General features: G+C 42.6%; 1 protein-coding gene across 3 annotated transcripts in view; it reads left to right on the top strand.

Annotated features, from left to right (window-relative positions):
• Window positions 1–1528: 1528 nt before the first annotated feature.
• The window catches only part of SRCIN1 (SRC kinase signaling inhibitor 1), a 62785-nt gene continuing 44120 nt past the window's right edge, over window positions 1529–20193 (top strand). For all 3 annotated transcript variants that reach the window (XM_053453191.1, XM_053453192.1, XM_053453193.1), the window contains exons 1-2: window positions 1529–1559; window positions 12594–12877. In XM_053453191.1, coding sequence (XP_053309166.1) covers window positions 12617–12877 — 261 coding nt within the window. In that variant the 5' untranslated portion in view covers window positions 1529–1559; window positions 12594–12616. The remainder of the gene's footprint in view (window positions 1560–12593; window positions 12878–20193) is intronic.

The following is a 20193-nucleotide window of genomic DNA, read 5'->3' on the forward strand; positions in this document are numbered from 1 at the left end:
TGGCGCTGGTATTATTGCTACACCCACTACAAAAACCTGGTGTTCACAGGGCATATTGCGTGATTCACACTGAACCCTGTAGAAAAAGGGGCTCAGGCAGAATGGCAGCATGTGGCGTATTTAGAAATCAGCTTCCAAGAAACGGGGTGGCTGCTGGTTGTTTGCCGGGATCGTAGTATAAAAAAAACGAAGCAACCAAAAAACTGAACCAGATGTCAACTGCTCATGACATCAAACATTTGCAGGTAACCAAAGTGTTAATCTTGTCATGGGGGTTGTGTGTCATTTGGACAGCACAATCAGTTATACGGGTGTTTCCCTTCATTACATTTAGCGTCGCCAGCTAACATTGGCACACTGGTAACAAAAAAGCACATGTGTCAGAGTCATGATGTCACAACTCCCCCTGCCCAATGAGGGTAAGATATGGAACATTATCACAGCTCCTGTATAGTAGACAGACAGCGTGTGTGTGTGACTGCGTGTGTGTCACTGCGTGTATGTCACTGTGTGTGTTTGACTGCGTGTATGTGACTGTCTGTTTGTGTGACTTTGTCTCTCTGTGTTTGTTTGTGTGACTTTGTCTCTCTGTGTTTGTTTGTGTGACTGTTTGTGTGACTTTGTCTCTCTGTGTTTGTTTGTGTGACTGTTTGTGTGACTTTGTCTCTCTGTGTCTGTTTGTGTGACTTTGTCTCTCTGTGTTTGTTTGTGTGACTGTGTTTCTAATGCCTTTTAATAGAGGAGTTCATTTAATGATATTTTTTTTATTCTCCAAATTATTTAAGTAGCTCTCCTCTGGCCGCTCTCCAGATCTGCACCCGGTTCATCTTAGATTAAGCCGACTCCGTGCATTGTGCTGCGTGTGAATATAACCCGCGCTACGCAGGACCCCAGAGACGGGGATGCTGGGGGGACGGTAACCGCACTCATGCATCTGGAATTGTAGCGCTATCCTCAGGCACTGCGTGTTTGCGGGGCTGGACTCCGTTCCCGATGAATAGCCGAGTGATTCGAGGCTCTCCGTATCATTCAGCGCACTCCAGCTGGAAGCTCTTCCCTTTCATTCATTCGCGACGTGGCTTTCCCTGAGAGTTTAGTGCCGTGTTATTTGTCCTATGCATTGGCTTTCATCTATTTTTCACGCTCTGCTTGCTGCTGTCTCATTCATGGTCCATCAGGGGTCTGGCTGCCTCCTGAAGATTTACGAATCTGCAGCAGCGCACCGTGGCCGAGGCTCCTTTTTATGATAATTCCCATTCAGTTTTACAAATGGAATTGCAAATATCTGTGGACATGCGCCTCCGCGCCCTCAGCCGCTCTTCAATGCCATTTAGGCTAGAGGATTTTTCTGTGTGATTTTATATTTCGAGGGTCCGCTCAGGCTCTGTGCTGCTGAATTCTATTTTTTTTCAAGTAAACTACGCATCGCTTGTCTCAGTTTGGCTGCAGGGCAGTGTATTTGGGGAGAGGAGGGAGCCTTCGCTTGTAAGAGGCGACAGCAGAATGATGAATTTGGTTAACGGTCAGTGGTACCCGGTGATCCCCAACTCTTGGTACAGGTAAGAGGCGCGCAGAGCCGGCGGCGGCGGGGTGGTGGTGCAGGCAGGCGATATATTTCTTTGTAATGCGGTATTAACATTCCCCATAGTATCTGGTGGAACATGCATTATGCAGAAGCTGCCTGCTATCCTCCGTGTCGCTGAATACTGTGGACTGAATGCAGATGCGTGCTCTCCAAGTGGGGGCAATTTTATTCCCGTGTAATATTAGCCAGAAAATGACCAAGTTCCATAGCAGAAGAATTTTTTTAGGTATGTTGATCACTAGGTGTATAGACGTTTTGTAGCACACGTTGGCCAAAATAGAATTGTTTGAAAGACCCCTCCATAGAGGCATCCTCCGTGTTCATCATCATCATCAGTGGTCAGGGAATTTACCTGGTCTGCTGGCCTCGAGATGGAAAGGAACGGTGGGAGGAGGGGGAGGAATAAGGAGAATGACGTAAAAAGCTAGTTTGTGTTTGGGATTTAATTAGCTGTTCGTGGCTCTTTGTAGAACAGAGGTTTTTTCTTTTTCAATTAATTGATTATATTCACTCTGGAAAAGGGGTGACCTTAGCAAAATCTAGAAATAAATCTGATGTCCATAAGAAGCAGATGACAAGTGAAGCCTTGGAGTAAACGGGGCCCACACTGTTTGGTTGGAATTTTCTATAATGCCAGCCCAGACCCGGGGTCGTTGTGACACTATATTTGCCATTAACTTGCCCTTTTCTTTTAACTTTAGCGACCCACCAGCTACAGAGCCTTTTGGGCCCAGTAGGCAGTTTCAGTACCACAAGGGTCCTAGTCCACAGATGCCATCAGCCGTCTTCAGGGCATATCACCCCAAACCCCTAGGGCAAACTCCAGAATCGCAATCTCATGAGCGCCGGCCAGGGGTGGGGGGAACAAAACCGCTGCTGTAACGATAAGAGAGAAACACAGACGGGGCAAAGCAACCTGACCATGAACCGGCCCATAAAAATAACCCAAACCAGAGCATAGCGGGGGGTAGTGGAGACCCAATTATATCTGTGTTGAAAACATCACAGTTATGGCTTCCATCGTAGCTAGAGGCTTGCTTCAGATATAACGCATCAATGAGCAAGTAGAAAACTTAAGCCTTTTAAAAAGTGAGCGACTGCCTGAAAATCAGGCAAATTGGCAACTTTTGTCTTAAGAAATGTGCCACCTGCTGACAGAGGAGCACCCTGGGGGACAGGTACTGACTATCGTGTATTCATAGACCGGGGCTGCTATCAGGGTCACCATAACTTTACATAACAAAGAGAATCCTTCCAAGAGGTCGCTTATTACAAGGATATTTCACTTTGCACGGGTCCATAATTAAGCCTCTGCTTTGCATAACTCATCCGCGCTGGAAGTGCATGCGCTGGAGAGGCCTAATTAATGGAAGATGTTTTATATCATATTACTCGGGGAGAGCGTTAGTAATGGTTGGCGATGTTAGCGGAATGCGTAGGGAGTCGTTATGTGAAATAAAGAAGAAAACCATGTGGCGGAAGGACTGGGTTTTTAGGGGATTTAACAAGAATCTTAGAATCTGTAATTTCACCGATCGGAAGGCAGCAGATGGGTTTTTCATATCATTTTCACTAAAGTTCCTAATGCACAAATATAAATATGCGGTATATTAAATTATACGTCCAGGGCCGTAAACCAGGGGTAAAAAAAAAAAAAAGACAATGGAATCCCGCTCTGGAAAGTGAGAAGTCCAACCGGCTGCTTTATCTCCTTTGGCTACAGGAAGCAGAAGTTACCGGCCCACGGCTGATAATCTGATTATCACATTCTGTTTGCTGTTTTATTTTCCGATTCCCCCCCTTTGTTACGGTTTGCAGTGCTGTGAACGTCTCTAGCTAATCATCTGCATCGAATGGTACAAATTAATTAAACAGCCCAACTGTTTAAATTGGCTTCAAACAGAAAATGGCGCAGTGTTTTATTGTCTTAACTAGCCATTGCCGATCGTGTCTGCCGGTAATATTACACGCGGCTTTTCATATACCTCCGAGGCAGAGATATTCTGAATTTCATGCATCGAGCCTCTTATGTCTCACAAAGGTTTGGAGAATCGCAGGGCTGGCACCGAGCGGCTGAGTTGGCGCAGCATGGAAGGAGTCGGGGTAATCAATATAAAGCGTGTAAGGTTTGCTTGGAAATCAATGGTCCCTGCGCATCCTTCTCCCGGCCCGGCTGAGGCAGCACAGCGGGCGCAGGGCTGAGTCTGCTCCAGAATGCTAACTCTGCTCACAACGCTCTTCTCCATTTACCACTCACACTGGTGCACGGTGCTTACAATCTAGGCTAAGAGATCTGGGTTACCCAAAGAGGGATCGTCCTTAACTACAGAATAAGTATGGGATCCTGATAACGGGGTCGCGTGTTTTGGGGGAATTAAACTGATGGTTGAGGTTTGAAAAAGTCCCGGTAGTGCTCGCTTCATTTTCTTATGGACTTTGTACTTATTGACAGCGTGTATAGCACTCCGGCGTATTTGTATCTATTGAGACTGTCTGAGCGCATCGATATATTTGTGGTAGGGGTAAAACATGTGGATGCTGGGGGAGAGGACGCAAACGTAATGCCCTAAAGGAGAGGATCCTGAAGGGGGGATATAAATACCCCCTGAAACCCTTCCCACAAATGCAGGCTGAAAACAGCCTTCACATTTATATATTTATTTATTTATATATTTATTTATTTATTTATATTATACACACACAAGACAAACATGTAACAAATTATTCTAAGAACATAACGCTGATCTGCACAGCGGCTTTCTCTTTCTGCTCGCACAGAAGCCAAAGCCGTGGCCGAGAGATGCGTTTGGCTGTTGTGTTCCATAATTCTCTGTAACAATTGGAAGAGAAGCCGCCGGGCACGTTCAGCCTCCTGCGCGTGTGATTACCGGCAGTGAGCTCAGTGCTGTAATCACTGCTCTTGGGTGAATTTTTTTTTCTGCTCTTGTTGAAGTAGTCCATTTGGTTTGGCTGGAAGCGAGTTTGGGGAGATGCAAGGCTGACTTGTGCATTAATATTAGGCAATGCATTAAGTGTCGATGTGTTCTGCCATAAAGGGCAGCAAACAAGTAGCAGGGGAAGAACAAAAGAGCAGGCGGCTCATACGGAAACAGCTCGGCAGCGTAAAGGAATGAAGTTAAGGGATACATTTTACAGCCAAACTGTTACCCAGAAGGGTGTTTTGGTGAGCTTCATCTTATACATAAATGACACATGGAAACATGACAAAATTAAAACAGGACACAGGACCAAAATGGCAGCGAGCCGGGTGTAGATTTAGCAGAAAAACTCTTATTATATGATAAGAACAGAACGGGGCAATGCTACCGGCACAGTCTTTACTGAGTGAAACACAAACTAGGTGCATATCTTCAGATTTATACCACTATGAATATAGTTCGAATATAACTGGTGCTCAGTAATGATTTAGGATAGGAATAGATCCTCACACGTTCATGGCCCTCCTTAGAAGCAGGTGGTCAGTAGAGAAGTCAGATTGTGGTCAGGACTGCTGAGGTTGTGTATATCGGATGTGGTTATGATTGTTACCAAGTTCAATTCACGGGAGATTAGGCCTGGATGTGGTCGGGACCCCTGAAGCCGTTACACAGGAGATCCGAACTCATTGAAATGCCACCGTGGCTTTTGGACTGTATAAGAATCTGTGGATAGAAGGGACCTTCAGCCATATAAATTGTCTGCTTTCTATCTCTTCTCTTAAAACGTTGCTAAAAAAAAAAAGAATATTAAAAATGGCCATGGGTGGGAGATTTTGGGCTGGGACGGGGGACCCGTAGAAATGGCGATGTATGTTCAGGAAATAAATCACCTAGTTTTCTTTTTGTCTTATGCATTTTACCCTCACCCTCTTTTCTGCCGTTGCTGACTTTGTATTATGCTATTTGCCTTTTCAGGAAAACCTTAATAAGAAGAAAATTACCTCCCCCCCCCCATCTTATATGAAAAATCGGAATGAACGTGACTTTAGTCACCTAGAAATAATTCCTAAGTGTGAAACCACTCAGAACTTTCTGGACTGTAAAATCTACTGATGACACAGTCAGAGAGTTCATTCACACATACTCATTCATACATCCTTCCGCGCCTCCTTATCTCAACTGCAGGTTTGTCTGTGGAGCTTACACACTTTCACACAGGCCGGCAGCTTACCTGTCCAGGAGGAGCCGGCAGTTTACTAACCAGACGGAGTAGGAATGCAGCAGGGTCATATAATGTGGTCACATAGAGATACACATATAGATTAACACAAACGTGTGTATATACTCGCATCAAAAATGCTATTTTCAGATGGTTAGATACACTCTGGTCTCTATCACGGTGAAACAGTTAACAATTTGTTAATTTACATTCTGACACAGCCTTCACTCAGCTAATAAAATGCGTGTTTGGGAATGGAAATTGGATCTGAATGATTATATCTGGAACCTGTTTGCTGATAATGAATTGTGCGTTGTCCTTCTGCAGATGCCACTCACAGATAGCAAGATCGTGTCTGGCTGAGTGCTGTCTGGCTGAGTGCTGTCTGGCTGAGTGCTGTCTGGAAGCAGGGCTCAGACAGTAGCTAAGCATTGAAGCCCTTACAGTTCCAAGACCCCCCTCAAGATGCTAATTCTGTCTTATTGGCTAAACATGCATATTACCTAACCTTACGTGTATTACGCTACCTGTTACTATCATGGAGAGGGTAACCACGGTAACCGTGCAAATAGGACGCTATTACTTTGTATCTCTACAATTTATCTTTAACAATCACGTTAATGCATGCGCAGCCACCTAATCTGCAGCAACTGCGTGACGCCATCGTGTCCATATGGACCAAAATCTCTGAGACGGTTCTGAAGGCAAAAGGGGGTCCAAACCCGGTACTAGCAAGGTGTACTTAATAAAGTGGACAGTGAGTATATATGGGTGCATTTAACTGTGGATGATCCTTAGGAATACAAATTTATTGGAATTTGTAATCCTTTCACTGAAGTAGTGAAACCGCTTAGGTTTGTAACCGCGTAGCGACTATGTGCCACTCGGCATCCCATTTTTAGAAGTCACGCTGAATTGTTTTTGAGCGTTTCCGACCTTGGCACAAACGCTTCTAGTAACGGCTCATCCAAAACGAGAGGCTGCAGCGATCGTCATCACTGCTGAACCTTGCGAGTGACAGGGGGACACCCTGCGGAGAGAGCGCACCGTGGGACGTTGTGTTTATCGAACAATGCAGAAAGCAGAGATCTGCGGGCGCATGCTGCATACAGCGAAATAATGCAATCTGGAGGCAGAAAGCAGAGATCTGCGGGCGCATGCCGCATACAGCGAAATAATGCAATCTGGAGGCAGAAAGCAGAGATCTGCGGGCGCATGGCGCATGCCGCATACAGCAAAATAATGCAATCTGGAGGCAGAAAGCAGAGATCTGCGGGCGCATGCTGCATACAGCAAAATAATGCAATCTGGAGGCAGAAAGCAGAGATCTGCGGGCGCATGCTGCATACAGCAAAATAATGCAATCTGGAGGCAGAAAGCAGAGATCTGCGGGCGCTTGGCGCATGCCGCATACAGCGAAATAATGCAATCTGGAGGCAGAAAGCAGAGATCTGCGGGCGCATGCTGCATACAGCAAAATAATGCAATCTGGAGGCAGAAAGCAGAGATCTGCGGGCGCATGGCGCATGCCGCATACAGCGAAATAATGCAATCTGGAGGCAGAAAGCAGAGATCTGCGGGCGCATGCTGCATACAGCAAAATAATGCAATCTGGAGGCAGAAAGCAGAGATCTGCGGGCGCATGCTGCATACAGCAAAATAATGCAATCTGGAGGCAGAAAGCAGAGATCTGCGGGCGCATGCTGCATACAGCAAAATAATGCAATCTGGAGGCAGAAAGCAGAGATCTGCGGGCGCATGCTGCATACAGCGAAATAATGGCAAGAATTCTTGTAATCTGGACGCTTATTTATTTGCCGTCCAGTTACCTATCCCTAACATTAATCGGAATAAAAGTCCTCCGAGGTCCACAAAGCTTATGTGACTTTAGAAATACAGAACTTGCGTGTGGTTAGAACCGTCTGGCCCGTCCGGTCTGCATACATTCTCCTCCTGCTGTAAAAAGCTGAAACATTATGAGGCGCTTGGTCTCATCTTCTATCGATCGAAGCCTGATGCCGACCCCATGCATATTACCGATTGGGTTTGAAAGAAAGGACGTCTGCTTTAAAGATCTGATACGAGGACATTGCATCCGGATAAAACATTGTTACATTTAGCTTTCTTTTGAAATAGTGTATAACGTGAGATTTTTGGTAACATTGTAGCAGGACGTGGAATTCTATGTTTGACTCTCAAAAAAACAGTTCCTTTGGGTGCGATTATCTAAAGGGACAGCCTTACTTTTATTTTTCATCCACTCCAAAGCATTGTACTGCATGAAAATAATTTCTCTCTTGTATTCTTCGTCCCTTTAGTACGCGCATGCGCTCCCACTAAAATAAGTGGCAGTTCACATTGCCTACCAGTTCAACTTGCTTGAGTTCAACCAGCATGCACTTGGCTAATTCTCAACTCACAATTATGCAAGCCGAGCTGTCATTGGTTTCAGTTGGCGTTCATTTCTCATGAAGTGGGGACACCACTGCAGAGCGCGTACTTAAGTATGCAGGGGCAGCTAGGGAGAAGAGAATAAAGCATGCGCGGGCTTATATGCAGTAAAGTGCCCTACAACACGCATTTAAGCATTAAGAATGAAATACATTTAGCATTGCTACGTACTTTGGTTGAGAAAGCAGCTAATTGACGTGAAGCATCTCTGTCATATACAGGGCAAGGAGGACGGTGCTCTTTGTCACCCTCCCTGCACCCAAACTCCGATAGGGAGTGCAAGCATGCTTCGCCCCCTGTCCATATTATGGCGGCTAAAAGAAAAAAGGAACACAGCTCGTTTCGTTGTAATTAGTTTTTTATGTATAAAAACTGATTCTTTCTAGGCAGCGACACTTTTTAGTTTCACGAAGTTCATGCCAAGCTGGTAAGATGCGTCTTGTTGGTCTTCCGACCGTTTCTGCTGACAGACGTTTGATTGACGTTCTCGCTCCCGTTCTCTGTATCCCGCATCCATCATTTTAAGGTCATATCTCTATAAAGAATATTGATAGCTTGGGGAGATTAAAAAGTCTACCTTGACGCAAACTGTTTAGACTTTAGACGTATATTATATTCCGGGCAGCCTGTCCAAGAAATGTCAGCGTTTTAGGCTTCATTACGTTTTTGCCAAAAGCTCTTTCGGGATTCAAATTTGCTCCGGTCGTTGGAAACAACCCCCGTCAGCAAATGCGACGTTCTTTAAATATTTCTCAAAACGGGATTTTTGACTTTTTTCCTTTTTACCTGCAAAATGGTTATACTTTTAAAAAGCATACATACCCCCCCCTCCCGGCTTTCACATAGCCCCCCCCCGGCCTTTCACATAGCCCCCCCCGGCCTTTCACATAGCCTAGAGGAGCAATATGAATAGAAAACAATATGCTCGATTTACACAATTTCTACAATTTCTAACACTTTTACCGATGGTTGTCAAGACATCGTTGTGACTTTTAGGGATGTAGAACCCTCTGATACCCTCATACCCACCTTTCTTCAAGGATGTCCCCTAGACTCCTCCTTAGCCCCAAAGTATCATGAACATTATTGCATTTCCTAAAAAAATAACCCCATTTATCCTCAGCTTTGACCCAAGTGAGGAACCCCTCCAAAAGCTGATATTTTCACATTACCAGACGTATTACGATACTTGCTCTAAGCCTCTGATGCTTTATAAATAAGGGACTGGTAAAGCAGGACCGCCATTCCAATCCTTCCATGAAAACAGCAGACGGCTCTCATCGAGTAACCGGTTTGTGTCTACGCGGAATCATGCGCTGCATTCACATCACCTCTCTCCGCATCAGACGTTTCTGGGTAATGTGTATTTAATGCATGCGCGTGGAAGGACTGATTCACCTCTCGTTCAGCAGTTCTTGGATCAGTGGTTAACGGTCTGTCAACGAGAACTTTAATGGCTACACTTATTATTCTTTTTTATCATTTACTTTTCATTTCTGTGCAAAAAGTGACTCCAGGTAGTTAATGGAGCCTGAAGGGAACATGGAAGGGGGAGTGGAAGGAGCAGCGGGAGATCAGAGAGGGATCGATTTAAGTAATAATATCGGTGTTTTGTTGCAAGGAGGAAAGTTACCAGTATTGCATATTTTATATTTTGTATGTTTTGAGCAATACATTGAGTTGGTTTTCTAATAAAATAAGTTTAATTTTTGCTAATAATTATTATTGTGTCTGCTTCACGTCTGGACTTTAGACGTCTGCTGCACATAAAGACTTTTGAGAGCGATAAATCCTTTTGTAAAGTGAGCCAAACATTAGAGGAAGACACAATGACACCCAAGAGTCTAAAAATCATGGGGGGGGCATTCATTTGTTTACACTTGATTTGCGTTGGTGAGGATCCCACAACTTTTGGGCTTCAGCGGAAGATATGAAGCTGCTTTGTACATTCTGTGTAATTATCATACTTACCTATTGAGCGACACGTAGCCGGCTGGGCTGAGGATAGTGGGATTATGATCCTGCTTTAAAAGATTACAATCTCATCTGTGCTTCATTATCCTGTCTTATGAAAAGCTGGAAGATTTGCTGTCTTTATAAGAAAACATTGTGCGTAAACCAAAGATGTCCACAAAGATGTAAAGCCAACACACACACACAAACAAAAACAAACAAAAAGTAACAGACACAGAGACATACGGAGAGAGGAACACACACTTACCCTGCATGGTTCTGGGTCTTTATTCGAGGCACACGGTCATGTGACTTTGCATTATGTATGTGTTCTGGCTTTATTATCTTAGCCCAATCTGCTAGGTGCCACGATAACGAGATTACCCGCGTTATTCCCTTCACCTGTCGGTGCTCACGATGTTATGGCTGATCGGTGTATATATATAAAGCTGCGCCTTAACCCTTTCAGACACAGTGTATCAGGCGATGAGCTTCTTGTGTGGTTTTATTTATCGCCACATTGGTGAGAACACGAAACTTTCCACAGGCAGAATTTATTGTGAGTAGCAAACGCTGTAGCTTTTAATATTCGGCAAATAATCAACTCCTCTGTAAACAAGTCAAACATTCATACGATCTACAAGTTTCCCACCAGCAATTATGTGTTGGAGATAAATAATTAAAAACCACGATAAATCTTCTTCTCCTTTGTGATTCTGAATAATGAATCGAGGTTAAACAGACAAACCAGGAGATTGCTGGAAAAGGTAAGTGATTCTTTACCACAGCGACAGCGACTGTAAATAACCGTTTTTGTGCAATGTGTGTTAAACACGCAGATGGAATTTTTAACTACAGTGTATATAAAAAGTCTACACACCCCTGTTAAAATGCAAAGTGATGTCAAAGAATGAGACAAAGATAAATCATGTCAGAACTTTTTCCCCCTTTAATGTGACCGATAACGTTAACAATTCAATTGCAAAACAAACTGAAATCTTTGGGGGGGGGGGAATAAAAAATAAAAACTCACAATATCTGGTTGCATAAGTGTGCACACCCTCTTATAACTGGGGCTGGGGCTGTGTTCAGAATTAACCAATCGCATTCCAACTCATGTTGAATAGAAGTGATTACACACCGGCCATCATTTAGAGTGACTCCGATTAATCACAGATAAAGTTCAGCTGTTCTGGTCGGATTTACCTGACATTTGCTGAGCTGCATCTCAGAGTAGAAGCCACGATCCGCAGAGAGCTTCCAAAGCATCAGGGATCGCATTGCTGAAAGATATCGGTCGGGAGAGAAGGGTACAAAAGAATTTCCAAAGCATTAGAAATACCATGGAACACAGCGAAGACGCCATCATCCAGTGCAGACAATACGGCGCAACAGAGACATTACCAAGAACTGGATGTCCCTCCAAAACTGAAGAAAAGACGAGAAGAAAACTGGTCGGGGAGGCTTAGAAGAGGAGCCTGCAACATTAAAGGAGCTGCAGGAGTACCCTGTGTTATATGGAAAAACTTAAAATGATATACAGTATATATATATGTTTGGAAATGGAAACCTTACCAAGGGTTTCATTTTGTTTCCAGTTTTTTTGCCCTTATTTTGTCATGGAAAAAGCCCTCCTTCAGAAATATTTCAACAAACTACAATAATTCTCATTCACCCAAACACCATTATGACCATTTGGATAAAATTTGCATTTTATCTATAATCAGCAGATTGTAATCTTGATTGCGAGGGCACAGAATTCAGCTACAACCATAATGATATAAAGGATCCCGAGGAGATATAAAGTAACGATACTCCTGACGAGTGCATTGCAATCATGCGCTATCAAGCAAAGATTCCATGATCATGGAGTCCTAATCAAAGCTTATCCCTGCCGAAACCACATGAACAAGAAGGAAAAAACATACTGGGTTCTTTTTTTATTATTTGCCCTTTTTATTTGATTTTAAAGTAAAAGGATGCCATTACGTTTAAACGCTCGTTGATCAACATATGGTGATCTCTTTACCAATGAATCTTTATTAAGGTGAATCATTTCGGTGAGGATTCCAATCCATATTTCTTTCAGTATCGGATCTTCCTATGAGATCTCCCCGTGATGATTATTTACAGAGCAGTCATAAGTGTTAGGGTTAGGAAGAGGGCATTCTTGGAAAGACTGTGAATCAGATAGACTTTTGGATGACCGTTCTACAGACCCGTATCTGTCCACAGCTGAGAAAGCGGTGATATTTTTCATTCCTGCAGGGGAAAGGACTTAAATCTTATTAATACTGTTTCATTTTAGTTAACCTTTTCATGTTCCTATAGCATGGCCACTCGTATTCATTTACATCATCACTGCTTTTTGTTCCCTTTTCTCCCAAAACCCAGAGTGATTCCCCAAAGTTTCTCATACTATTTTCCTATTTTTCCCACCGTGCAGATTCCAGCAGGCCTGGGACCCACATGATCTCAGCGGACGATGCTGAATACCCGAGAGAGTACCGGACCCTCGGTAACGGGACGCGGCGCTTCTCCAACGTGGGCCTGGTGCACACCTCGGAGCGCCGGCACACGGTGATCGCGGCCCAAAGCCTGGAAGCGCTAACAGGACTCCAGAAGTCTGATATGGAAAGGAAGAGGGATGCTTTCATGGACCACCTGAAGAATAAATACCCACAGCATGCCCTGGCTCTCAGAGGTCAACAGGAGAGGATTCGGGACCAGGTGAGAGCAACAATACCACCAAGTACTTTATTTCTTAACTGGTGCCTTGAAAGAGCAAAATTATTACATCATAAGACATGAGATATATTTTCATGTAAGATTCGGCTTGCATTTTGTACACCTCTTAATCTCACTGTTTGGAGTTTGTAGATAGTTAAGAATATACTGTACTCGCCAGATCATTGCTTTGGACTGAGGGCTCATCTGACCTTCTGCTATCTACAGTTAGATATTTTTACTTAATGTAGCTTCCAATGAATTCATTTCGGGGAAAAAAAATTTAAGTGACCCAAAAGAAATTAACAATAATTTTGTTTTGCGATGATACATTTTTACAATAATAAATTTACAATAATAAATGCGCGGCAATAGTGCAATGTTCTGAATATGCACAAAGTTTCATGAACGTCAACATTCTGAACATCCGCAACCGGTAACTAGCAGAACAAGAATCGTAAACGCCGTAAAAGTAAAAAATACAGCAAATATTTAAATCAAAGGCGGAAAATGACACTCAATTTAGAGGAAAATGAAACAAAATAATAATAAATATCAATTTAATGGCACTACATGTCCATTTTTTTTTTTTTTTTTTGACTTAAGACTTCATCCCCTTTTGGCCAATACGATTATCATGAATATCAAGCTAAATTTGCTACACTTTCTTGATGTAATTTGTCTAATAAGTGTAAATTATCAGTGTGAGCTTTACCCCCCCCCCCGTTCTGCTCAGCGTGGGTTTTTTTCTGGTTGCTCCCCAGAACATCGTTTATACCGTGATGTTTGTTGGTGTCGGCCGTCAGCTCGGGGGCTTGAATAATTGTCAATCAGGCAATCAGGCAAAAAAATGATCTGCAGATTGAGAAGCTGGTATTTTATTTGTTTGATTTTGAGTCCTTAACAGCACCGGGCTGGCTGCTTTATGGCTGGACTAATGAAGTCCCCAGGTCATAGACCTTCATAGGGAGAATTAAACGTAGCCATTCTTTTATCAAATCCAATTGTATTGCTAGTGTCGTTATTATTAGTGAAGGACAATCCGGTAAGAGAAAAACGAATGAAAGCAATGAAATTATTTATGTGTCTGAGCTACCAGGATTTTGCTTCTAAACAAAAATTTCGGAGTATTTGCCCGCCGGGGTATTTGGAAATGCGACACAAGCTTTTACTTACTACAGAAGTATTATTAACCCTCTTGGATTCGGAAGGAACAATTACAACCGCGCTGCTATTAATCACTGACCCATCTACTTGCCAGCGGGTTCATTTAATCCGATAAATCGTATTCGATGCCATTAACTAAACTAATTTTGTTTCAAATCATGTAAATGTATTCCGCGTGAGATTTAAATAACATTGCAATCAAAAATAATGAGTTTAGCCAAAAGGAAACAATTAGCGTCCTTCGATGCGGTGAAAGAAAACAGAGTCATAGATTTGTAATTTATTTCCAGGCAGTGAAATCACCTTTGCGGGAGGCGCTCGTGTGATGATCCTGGTTTTATTTCCAGGTTTAGGTGATGTTAGTTTCTTAAACATGGTGGAGAGGAGAGAGAGGTTTTAGTTACGGAATCGTTATACGTAGGGCCACATTACCCACTTAGGAATATTTGGCCACGCTTTGCCCATTCTCACTCGGGTCTTTAAAAAATAAATGTTAAAATATTTTAAAGCAAGGGCCGGAACTTTATGCCTAGGGGGTAAGAGGACCACAAAGATGGCCCTGTTGGTAAGCTGGAGCTTGGCGAATCCCCCGCTCGAAAAAGTAAGAGGCTCCTTCTGAAACACTCATGATAGGTCTGTCATTTTAAATATCCACATTACGGCTCAATTAGGGCAATAATAATAATAATAATAATAATAATAGTAATAATTAATAATAATAAACATTCCCTGTTAATTGCGTAAAGAAATCTGGATTACTGGATTGGAATTGGTTTAATAACACCTCTTTTTCATGGATTCCTGATATGTTCTGTCGTAGTTGGGGTTAGCGAAAGAAAAGGACTCGTTTCCAGAAACATTGTAGCAGAAAGCGCGCGATGCGATAGAAAATCGTTATGAGCTTTGATAAATTCCTTGCACCGGCTCCGCAGCCGTGAGAATTTCATGCGGAAGCTTCTCTGGTCTTTGAAGTGGCAAATAAAGGATTGGGTGATTCCGTCGCGCGGTCTGAAGCGGAGCGGCAGACGCATCCTTCCGGAAACCCTTCTGAAATGGCTGTTCCAATCATCCCTGACATGGCAGCCGAGATATTTTAAGATCTGAATAAAGAGTGGTGGGGAATCGAACGCGCGATAATTACTTTTCGTAGTAACGGCTGCAGAGATTTTGTTACGCTGTTACTTTATATCAAACAGCTCTCGGCAGCGAGTTAATACAATGACAGCCAAACCTAATTTATAGGTAGGAATTAAAAACTAGCGTATATATATATATATATACTTATCATAGATTTTATATTTCATATTTATATGTATCGGTCACAATTTTGACTTCAAGAACTAATACAGCAGCTCTTTACAGAAAATGCTTACATGATTTGCCGCTTGTTTCGAAACGAGCTGATTCTCCTCCTTACTGCCCCAGATTTCCGTCAGACAGGCCCGTCATGCTGTCCTGCTTTGCTCGGCACGCTGAGAGCGTACAAGGCACTATGAAACAGGTGGCTCATCGGGGCCAATTGGGGGCATAAGAGATCAGAGACGATAACCGTATTGTCCACGCGTTCTGCGGGTTCAGGTGTTTTGTAGTTCGTAGTCACCTGATGTTGAACGTCGGAAGGAGACCCCACATCCTAGAACTCCGAGCAATGAAGTGATGGGAAGTGAGCTGTAAAACATTAACAGAAATCAAATAATATCTATCACCAGGTTTTTGACCTGGATCGGAACAGGATATATATATGTGTGTATGTATATATATATATATGTGGGAAGGGGCCCCTGAACACAGCTTACAGATGGGGCCCCAGGATTTTGTGTCACACCATGATTTATTTTGGTAGTCTTTTAATATGTGATATATGCAGATAATGATCTTGGTACGAGTTTCTTGACAAACTGGAGAAGTTGCCGTTTTGGCGTTTTATGACGTGGTTGGATCCAGACGTTTGTTAATAAGACCTGGCCTTTCGTACGTATTTTGATTTTTGAGAGCGTGAAATAAAACCATTATTTCAAATTGATTATTTTTATAGAAAAAAAACCCAAATTGTGCAAGCGTAGGTTAATCTTAGACTGTTCTCATTGTTGTTTATGGGACTGCATTGATATTGGTCCCTTTCACCGATTTGCTTTGTGGAAGGCACCCAGTTGACTCTTCTTGACTTTTCCTGCATTACCTTCTTCTTGAAGCTGGTTTTCCGAGTCACATTCATTGCTTTTCCACAAGACAAATGAACCCAGGCGGAACGTTCATCATATTCTTTCTTCTAAACGTTAATAAAGACATTCTAAAACAATGCAGAGACATCGAGACGCCTTTCGTTCCTTTCAGCAAGCAGCAAAGGTTCCATGTGATTAAGGAATTGTTTCAGGGAATGGGGAAATTTATTGTACCTCCTGTGATAGAAGATTTTTGGAGAACTCGTGCTTATTTGTAATGTTTTCATGTAAGGCTCTTTACTAAGCTTACAGAGTAGCGCGGAACCTTCTTTGATGGACATTCCCATAGTAATGGCTTCGGCTGCTGTTAAAATGTTCTTGAACGGTTTTTTCTTCATAGAGGTGCTTTTTATATTCACTTTTTTAACTCGCTTTATAGTAAAACCTTTTTCTTTAGAGAAAGAATGCATTTCTTCTCAATCTGAGTGGCTTTTTTTCTTTCCTCCAGGGATCTAGTGCTTGATCCAAAATCCAGAACACTCATTCTCATTTTCAATGTGATCTTCAGACAAAGCCAGAACAATGTCAATTCCCATCGTGTTCTTTTCCCTAAACAATCAATATCTACGTTAATAGACATTATGTATCCTAAAGAAAGCTCTGAAGGATTTTTAATGATCAATGTATTTTGATATTGAACCCCACTATCCCTGCTGTCTATTGGAGGCATCGGAGAGATCCGTCTCCTCCGGTTATTGAGCGATCAGCTGCTTGCATTGAAGAAAGCGACCTTTTATTTATTATGTTCTATTTAATAATGCATAATTTTGGGAGATGATAAAGGCCATGCAGCCCCGTTATTAAAAATATTCATGCTGCCAACACTGTTGTCCCTCTTGTGGTCCAACATTGAGCTGTATAGTTAATCTTTTTAATGGTTTCTACCATTTTTGTTTAGTCTATAGGACTGTTGCTCTTTGAACAGATTGTTCCCTAAATAAAATGATTACTGAACAATACGCCGGGACTGTATGTTGACGCATCAGATGGGTTCGCACTTGTAGGGCAGGCATTTTCTCTTCTGCTCCGACTCGCTTGCTGTACGCGATCTTTGACGTTTTTAAGAATAAAAACACTGCCTATGGGAATAAAATAACTGCAGTATTGCGCGACCCCCACACTCCCAGACCTCTAGAAGTCTGCGTGGCTTGGATTCTAAGATTGCCTGAGAGGTAACTGCGTCGTTTTAAATGTAACCTGTCACCCCACGCAATACAAATACAATCAGTTGTGTTATTGTATCATAGTGAATAGTCCTCGTGGAATTGCTAACGTTTGTATTTGTGTTAGGAATAAAATATTTAATTACCGGTATATTTGCTGATATCTTTTATCGGATTTAGAGCTTTAGTGATTTTTGTGTGGAATTTTGATGAATAATGGAAATATCTTGATGTCCATGACATCGAAATCTGTCAACCCTCACCACTAATTGTCTTCATTGTATAGAAGTTTTTTTTGTTAAGCTGTATGATATTTTTTTTATTCTTGAACTATAGATATCCAGAGATTTAGGGTTTAATAGTGTATGGAACTACCTGTGATGAATATCGCACTACTGGAATAACTGGTGTTAGGATGTTTTTATTATTTTTTATTTCTCCATCTCTCCCGCTCTCGGAAGGCAGGAAGCAAAGGAAGCGACTGCAATCCGATCAGGGATCCGCGGTGAAAGCTGACACAGAATGGCAGAGTGGTTGTAGATAAGAAGGACTCTCAAAGTGATTAATGGAAGAACATGTAATCAGCATCAAAAAGCTGCGCAGGAGTAATGGATCATTACATACACAATAGCCGTTTAACCCTGTGTGTGCAGTGCGCCGCGTTTTACAAAGAACAAACATTACCGCAGCAAATAATCTCATGAAAGAAGGAAAGGGGAAGGCAAATATACTTCCTAATATCTTACATGTCAACATACATGGTTTGTTCCATCTCCTTCTGCGCAGAGTAAACGCCTTTTCTGCTTTGCTGATCTGCAGTCTCATCCTCGTCCGCCTTGGAAATTAGATTTTGTTGTTAATTATCTGTTAATTTGGCGTCTTGGCAGATCTAGCCGGGACTAGCCAAATGTTCCTTTTGCTGAACCGGTAGACGGTGCCAAGTTCTCTCTCACAAGTTCTGTGGGTGATAATATTTTGTGGAGGAATCTTTCGTGTCCCGCAGGTGGTCCCCTTCTAGAGGCGCAGACAACCAGATGTTCACAGGCATTGCTGTCTTCTGTGGCACTCAAAGAGTTAAATCACAAGCAGACATGCATCGACGTACGACTATCATATACGACTATCATATACGACTATCATATACGACTATCGTATGCAAATGCAAGGGCTGGTGAGATTTGCTCAGCCTTTTGTCGTTGAAGAGACGGATGAATAAAATAAAAATCAAGCACCCCCAACAGCGCAGGTTTTGAGGATATCTGCAGCCAGCCGCTCGTTAATCAGTGACTTCCTCTACGGCTACTTGTTTAGGAAACCGTAATTCCCATGAGTAGCCGAGACATCTAGCACACGAGTTCTTCTACTAGAAATCAGATGGAGACCCCATCCGACGTACGCTGACGCGTCATATTAACCGAACGAGCTCATTCAATAAACAAAGCTGGTAATGAGGAGCTAATTTACTGCAAGTGAAGAGGCGCTAAAAACCTGCAAGGTTGGGGGTCCGCGAGCCCTGGAACAGCTGTTGTGTCATCCATGTTATCAGATCCTTCAAATTAAAGGAACGGTCTAATCTCCTTTTGTATGAATTCCCCCGCAGTTTACAGGCATGACCCGGTTATTGTCTTTAGGTTTCCATCCCATCTTTGCTGAACCAACCATAAAAAGAGCAACGAGGTAAATCCCCAACAATACATGCAAAAACAGTTCATTATTCAGTTGGCCTCGACACAACGGGATCTTCATCGGACATATAAAAAAAAAAAAAAGGAAAGAGAGAGATGTACATGAGAAGAGAGAGATACAATATACAGAACCAAAGGATACATTCCAGCGGTCAGCATGACATTTACGCCCCGGAAGCGATGTTGATGTCATCACGGTTCTCGTTTTTGGGGATATAGTTATATATATATATATATATATATATATATATATATATATATATATATAATATAGTTATTTGTACAGCCTGCTGGTGCTGACGTTTAAGAGAAATCAGCGGTATAAAGAATATTTCACAATAATAATTACAGTTAAGCTCATGATGTAACGGGCTTACATCACTGCCACAGCCAGGCCAGCCCACTTCATTATACAAAGACGTGTAATTGACCTCAATGTTATAACAGGTAGGGAACCGGCAGAGATGGAGCCTTCCGGACGTTTACAGGGGGAAGTGTCGTGTAAAACCACTGTGGCATTAGATGTATTTTTTTGCCTTCAGGCGTCTCCATGGCAACAAATGCCTGGTTTGTAAAGTCACAAGCTTGCCTTTTGTAACGGAATTGTATAAACATAAAGCAAATATTTATTTTTGCTTTTGTGTCTGCGGCTTTATTCCCGCATTTCCCACCGGCACATTTTTTTGCAGGCAGTGGGGAGCGTAGGGCATTTGGGGAGACAGACCGGCTAAGGAGATGAACAAATAATAGGTCCGTATTGTTGCAACGGGGTCACCGGGTGGATGAAGTGGGCTTCAGGGAGCATGTACACCCTGGACTGGATCCTTCACATGGTCATGGAGCCACTTTTGGTGTATTCTGGGCAGAAAAGTATTAAGCGTTTGTCTGCCAAATGTATTTGGGCCACTAAATTAGGAGACCATCTCACTCTTTAAACCAGTTTTCAAATGTTGTCCATCTCTTTGTTTATTTGTAGTCACCTTCCACGAGGACGTGTATCAAATGCTTCGCCAAAATCCAAATAATTCACCTCTGCTGAAAGACCCTGGCCTATGTTTTTGCTCAGCTCTTCATAGAGTCTA

This window comes from Spea bombifrons, chromosome 13 (assembly GCF_027358695.1).
Source record: "Spea bombifrons isolate aSpeBom1 chromosome 13, aSpeBom1.2.pri, whole genome shotgun sequence".
In the NCBI taxonomy this organism is placed as follows: Eukaryota; Metazoa; Chordata; class Amphibia; order Anura; family Pelobatidae; genus Spea; species Spea bombifrons.